This window comes from Acinonyx jubatus, chromosome F2 (genome assembly GCF_027475565.1).
Source record: "Acinonyx jubatus isolate Ajub_Pintada_27869175 chromosome F2, VMU_Ajub_asm_v1.0, whole genome shotgun sequence".
Classification (NCBI taxonomy): Eukaryota; Metazoa; Chordata; class Mammalia; order Carnivora; family Felidae; genus Acinonyx; species Acinonyx jubatus.
This window is the reverse complement of record NC_069394.1, coordinates 74034040-74040255: the sequence shown is the minus strand read 5'-3', so window position 1 is coordinate 74040255 and position 6216 is coordinate 74034040. Positions and strand designations below refer to the sequence as shown.

The following is a 6216-nucleotide window of genomic DNA, read 5'->3' as shown; positions in this document are numbered from 1 at the left end:
CTCGTTTGCTTGCTCGTATTGCTCGTTGGGGAGAAATACCCTTTCTCTCTAAACCTATGGTTTCCTTCCCTAAGTACTACTTTCCATTTCTTTTACAACTTTTTAAACTTCATCATTTATCCTTGTCTCTTCTTGCTTCGTTCACAAATCAACTCACTTCCTTCATCCTAAGACAACTAAACCAAACCCCGAAGCCGAACACGGGTGTGTCTTACCCCCTTTGAAGGTTTCTGCTCTTGCCTTCTTCCTCAAGAGCCCAAGCACATCCAGTCTTTGCCATAACTGTCTGGTCCATTGCAATGGCCTTGCCCTCCACCACTCACGGAAACTGCTGTGCTAAATGGAAGTCAGAGTGGTCCTAATGACAAAATTCAGTCACCTCATTCTTCACAGTCTCATGTCCTGGCAGCCATTGCCTTGATTTCTAAAGGGGGCATTCTGGTTTTACTTGCCTGCTTTCCTCCAACCAAATGTTGAATTTTACTCTTCCTCGGGGTTGTCATTTTCTTCTCACATATCATAAATCTTTGCTTTGTCACCTATTTCTGAGTCCAAATAATAGGTAAAAGAGACCCAGTTTAGAAGTATTTTTCTACTGGGACGCCTGGGTGGCTCAGTCAGTTAAGTGCCTGACTTCACCTCAGGTCGTGATCTCGCGGTTCGTGGGTTCGAGCCCCGCATTGGGCTCTGTGCTTTGGTGTGGGAGCAAGCAAACTGTTAATAGGTTAAATTTAGGTGGTGGGTACGGAGCATATGATCTGAATTTATAGAAAATTTTGGCATTTTATAATTCAGTTCTTTGGACAAGCCGGTTTCACCAATAACAGATTTGAATAAACGCAGGAGTAGGGGACTGTAGAAGTAAGCATGCATGGGGCACCTGGATGGCTCAGTCAGTTGAGCGACCAACTTCGGCTCAGGTCATGATCTCACGGTTTGTGAGTTCGAGCCCCATGTCGGGCTCTGTGCTGACAGCTCAGAGCCTGGAGCCTGCTTCAAATTCTATGTCTCCCTCTCTCTCTGCCCCTCCCCCACTTGTGCCCTGTCTCTCTCTGTCTCAGAAATAAATAAACGTTAAAAAAAAAAAAAAAAGAAGCATGCTTCCTGCGAAAGCAAAGTGTATGATTCTCTAAGGGAATAAGGTTACTAACAATATTAAGACAAGTACTAGATTTGTAGTTGTGCTGTGTGTCTTAGAAGAGGTATTTGAGGGGCGCCTGGGTGGCTCAGTCGGTTGAGCGTCTGACTCTTAATTTCGGTTCAGGTCATGATCTTACGGTTCAGGAGTTCCAGCCCCGCATCGGGCTCTGCGCAGAGAGCCTGCTTGGGATTCTCCCTCTCCCTCTTTCTTTCTCGACCCCTCCTACTCCTCCCCCACCCCCCATCTCTCTCTCAAAATAAGTTAAAAAAAGAAAAGGTATTGGAGACAAAAAAGGAGTTTTTAATAACTTTATTTTCTAAAAACCCATCCCGCAGATATGTTTTTTTTTCTACATGGTCACTTCTTTAAAAACGAGCAGAAACAAAGACAAAGCCTATCTTGATACAGGTTTAGAGTCAGCCAAATTCAGCTCTTAAGGAGTTCAGGTCGACCAGGAGGAGTTCTGCACTTGGCCGCTGCAAGGCACTGGCCCTCCAGCAGCACCGGATGATCTTCCCCAGTCTTTTCCCAGACACGGAGTCCGTGAAGACAGCTGCTGACAGAGACGGGCGAAGATCGTAGGCCACCACAGCGTAGAGCACGTACTGCCGCTCCCCTGAGTACGGGGCCTCCTTGGTACTCATTTGCCAGAGAGTGATGGCAAAGGAATAGATGTCAGCTTTGGGCGTTACGGCCTCTCCTTTCAGGAGCTCTGGGGCTCGGTGGGTGTAGGTGCCCCCCGGGGGGTAAGGGGGAGTGCGGCAGCACGGCAGATCTCCCAGCTTCTCGGAGCAACCGAAGTCGCCGATTTTGCAGACGTCCTGCTCACTGATCAGAATGTTCGCAGGCTTCAGGTCCAAGTGTACGATGCTTTGCGAGTGAAGGAAAAGCAGGCCGTTCACGACATCTAGGGAATACTTCAGACACTTTCCCAAATTGAATTGCTCTCCGGCACAGCGGCGAGGCTCCGCGTCCTCCTCGGGGCAGCTGGGGGCACCGTATATGACTTGGTGTAAGGTGACATCGCCACCGAACTCCATGATTATGGTGCCCAGGCTGTTAAAGCCTGCGGGCGTGCGCGTGCTGGCGGCCACCACCCGCACGATGTTGTCGTGGCGAAGCCTGGCGATGTTGAGCTCGGCCCAGAAGCTGCGCTGGGACGCCAGTCGGTTCTTGGTGCACCTGTTCACTTGCTTTATGGCCACCGGAACACCGTGGTAGGTGGCCTTGTACACCGAGCCAAACCCGCCAGCTCCCAGCCTCTGCAGGAAGCACACCTGCTCCCAGTCAATGGAGCACCAGGCCAGCCGGCGCGGTAGCCGCGGGGCCCTGGGAGGAGTGCCACCCCCGAGGAGCTTCCCTGCCCTACCTGGCAGCTCAGCAGGGCTGCTGCAGGGCCTCGAGTCCACCGGCGGCGAAAACTCGCCGGGGAGGTAACCGCGCCGGGGAAGCGGCGAGGGCATCGCGCCTTCGAAGCGGACCCCGGAGCCACACAGGCGAGCGAAAAGAGAAGAGGCCCCGGGAGTTTGGAAGCCTTGCTGCCGACGCCTTGGCTCCACCCAGCGTTTTTCTCCTCTTCCTTCATTTTCCCCCAAAGGAGCCGCATCTGGGGTGTAATCAGCAAGTGTTTTTATCAGAAGGGGGAAACAATCTTGAATGAAGCACAGCCCTCTTTTTCAGATGACAGGATTTCCCTTCGACGCTGAAAGCGCCTTCTTGTAAAAACAAGCTCTTGACTGAGAAGAGTTCACCAGATAAACAACACCGAGCTGCCCCTGGGCTCCCCCCCTTTTTCCCAGTATTTCCCCGGCTTTTTTTTTTTTTTTAAGTGTCATCGGCAGAACGTGATCAGTCCTCAGACTAAGGAGACCACAATAGTGCAATGAAATGATTTCACACTTTGCAGGCTATAATGATTGTCAGTGTTGTTTTCCAGCTGCATTAAATCACTTCCAGCAGTTATTGGCAGGAAGAGTTGAAATACGAACAGCTGACATTTGTTTAACCGATTACAGGGATAATTAGGTGCAACATTCATACATGGATAAAAAACTAACCTCGAAGTAATCGATCCAAATAGAATCACTGATACAGGTCAAAACATCCATCTCCTAAGTTCATCAGGGGAAAGGAAAATTCTCTGACACTCCATTCAGCTTATATAGCAAATTAGCAAGACTTCTTAGCAACGTATCGACTTCCTAACAACCCTGGGCCATGGTAGTTTGGCCCACCCGGTAAACTCACTTACAAGAGAGATTCTCGACTTCCCAGCAAATGAGTTACAGAAGTGTCCAAACAGAGTTGGGGGGGGGGGTGGGGGAGGGGGTGAAAAAAAGAACAGATTCAGATTCAGAGCCATGATCAGAGCTTCAAATAATAACAAATAGAGAATCCTAGGAGAGGAAAGATCTGAATAAAAATGGCACAGAATCACTACTGTCTATATGTAATGTGGACAACCAGATGTTGAAATTAAACCAGGGGCTTGCTGTGCAACCATAAATTCTTCCTTTCTAGTTTCTATAACAAACTCCCTACCTCCCACTAATTTGCATTCCATATCTTTGGGGAAAAGACCAACATTACCCTATTGATAAAAAAACAGAGGAACATGTTAGGATCTACGTCTTCAAAGTTCTGTTCTTCTTGTACGGAGAGCACACAGGTGATGTTAAACTATATTTTTATGATGATAGATCTATGCTTTTGAGATATATTCGTTCTGAGAAGATATGAGAATAAACCCAAGGCATTTACAGAAGCCATTTGAAGTCTGTTGAGCCCTAGGATAGGATTTCTAGTCTATACTACCCATCTGCCTTAGTATGTGATCTCGTGTATAGTGTTTAACCTGTTTGAGCTTCAGTTTTTTCACTTAAATTAGGATAATAATTACTAAACTTCTTTATTTTGGGATAAAAGTTGGGGAGTCCTGTACACACTGATAACAACAAAAGTCTAAAAAGTGGACACTTATGAAATATTTTAGTAGAAAGGGGGTTGAATCCAACCCAAAATACAAAAGGATGACAGTGGAGAGAGTAAAATAAGAAAGTAATAAAATTCTACAGTAAGTCAATACTGCAAAATTTATTTCATAGTTGTCACATAGTTGGCACATAGGTATAATTTAGTTTCCTGGCATGAGGAATGCTGTGAATATTAGTCAAAGAAGAGTAATAGAGTGTCATAACCTTCTTGGCAAAATGACGTGACTTGTTATGTAATTTTTATTGTTAAGATAAGAGCATAGAGAGTTCATTTTCCAAAGGTTGATTTTATTATTTATATATAATGTAAGGTATTAATGAAAATGTGGTACTCTATATTCACAAGCCCCAAGTTCATTATACCCATCATCTGCCAATCTGCTCAAGAGTATTTCATTGCTGGGGCGACTGGGTAGCTCAGTGGGTTAGGTGTCCAACTTCCGCTCAGGTCATGATCTCACAGGGTTTGTGATTTTGTGAGTTCCAGCTCCATATCCTGCTCTGTGCTGACAGCTCAGAGCCTGGAACCTGCTTCGGATTCTGTCTCCCTCTCTCTCTGTCCCTCCCCTGCTCGTGCTCTGTCTCTCTCTCAAAAATAAACATTAAATTTTTTTTAAAGCTAATCTTTTTTTAAAAAAAGTATTTCATTGAATATCCATTTTAAGACAGCCTCTGGGGCCAGATGGCCTGGGTTTCTGCCTGCCCTCCAGTTTCATCCGCCCTACCTCAGGATTGCTGTCAGGATTAACAGAGTTCCAGATACTTAGATCAGGACCTGAAAAGTTATACCTAATTGCTAATTGTTTCAAATACTTAGATCAGGACCTGATAACTAATGCCTAACTGCTAGTTATTATTTATGAAACTAATAATAAACAGTGTATAGGTGTTGATACCCGTAAGACAACGATTTGTTAAACAATAGTGGTTTAAAATGTACCCTGCCAGGGCTGATGTAACTCACTACAAGCTAAACCAATCTGAAGTTTGACTAGTTTTTCCGACTTAAATTTTGAGGTTAAAGATCAAAGAGCCTACTGCCTTCTTGTAATATACTAAAAACGCAGAGGATTAAGATTAATCTGATCAAATGCCGTACCCGTGTCATCCCCAAATAAAGGCAAAGGATGACATTTGTTGATAACAGGGTGGGCACTATCTACCCTCGAAGTGCTAATGAAACAACGGAGAGAGAGACACTGGGTGCACCCGCCGAGGAGCAAAAAAAGGCAATGATTGGAAATGCTCCGATTGGCAGCCCTTCTGCGAAGAGCTACTTCGGGATCAGGCGGACAAGGGCGTGTTTCTCACAAGCTGCGACAGCGGAGGGCCGAGTTACCAGCGCGTTGAATCCGATTTCAGTCGGAGAGAATCGCTCTTGGTGCCCGCGCAAGGTCTCCCTTCCCAAAGGGCGGCCGGGCCGGGGGCTCGGGCTCCGGCGTCCGGCAGCGCCTCCGCTCGCCGGCCCCGGGGGCCCAGGAGGGCGCTCTCCCCGCGCGGCTCGTGCGCAGGCAGCGGGACCAACGACGTGGGCGCCTCCCCTGCACGGCGCACGGGGGGCCCTGAAGCCAGCGCGCAGCCGCGTCGGCCGCGGGCCCGGCGCTCCCCAGGGGGCGGAGAAGCACGTGGACGAGGCCGTGACGCCCGAGGCGGCCAGCGGCCCGAGGTGTGGTGTGCGCCCCGCTGCTGCGAACTTGCCCTTCGGCGTACACAGAAGTGCGTCCGCCTTTCAATGCAGAATCGTCCCGTAATCCTCCGGAGGACGTTTTCAAAAGGCCGTTACGCTCCAGGTCGTGCCGACTACGCGCACGACCCCGCCGATGACGACCGCGGCGGAACGGCCACGGCCCTGGCTGCGCATGCGCGCCGAGTGACCACGGCTTCCCGGCGGTCTCCGGTCACAGCCCAGTTTCGGAAAGTTACAATGTGAGGGAATAGGCGTACCGAGGTCGTTGAAGTGTTGTGTTGCTCTCTACGATCATGAATTAAGGTCGAAAATGCCCTTCTGCTGCTTTTTAGAACTAAAAAGCTAAAAAAAAAAAGTGTACTTTGCTACGGATAGAGATTATGGAGTCAAACTTG

General features: G+C 48.3%; 1 protein-coding gene across 1 annotated transcript; it reads right to left on the bottom strand.

The window, feature by feature from the left end:
- Positions 1-1503: 1503 nt before the first annotated feature.
- Positions 1504-2815, bottom strand: MOS (MOS proto-oncogene, serine/threonine kinase). The gene has a single exon (XM_015080691.3). It carries the CDS (start codon positions 2602-2604, stop codon positions 1558-1560), a length of 1047 nt encoding a protein of 348 aa, XP_014936177.2. The 5' UTR covers positions 2605-2815; the 3' UTR covers positions 1504-1557.
- Between the last annotated feature and the right edge of the window lie 3401 nt (positions 2816-6216).

What these genes read in the sequence shown, in the direction of transcription:
- MOS (XM_015080691.3), bottom strand. Translation starts at nt 2,604, where the DNA reads ATGCCCTCGCCGCTTCCCCGGCGCGGTTACCTCCCCGGCGAGTTTTCG.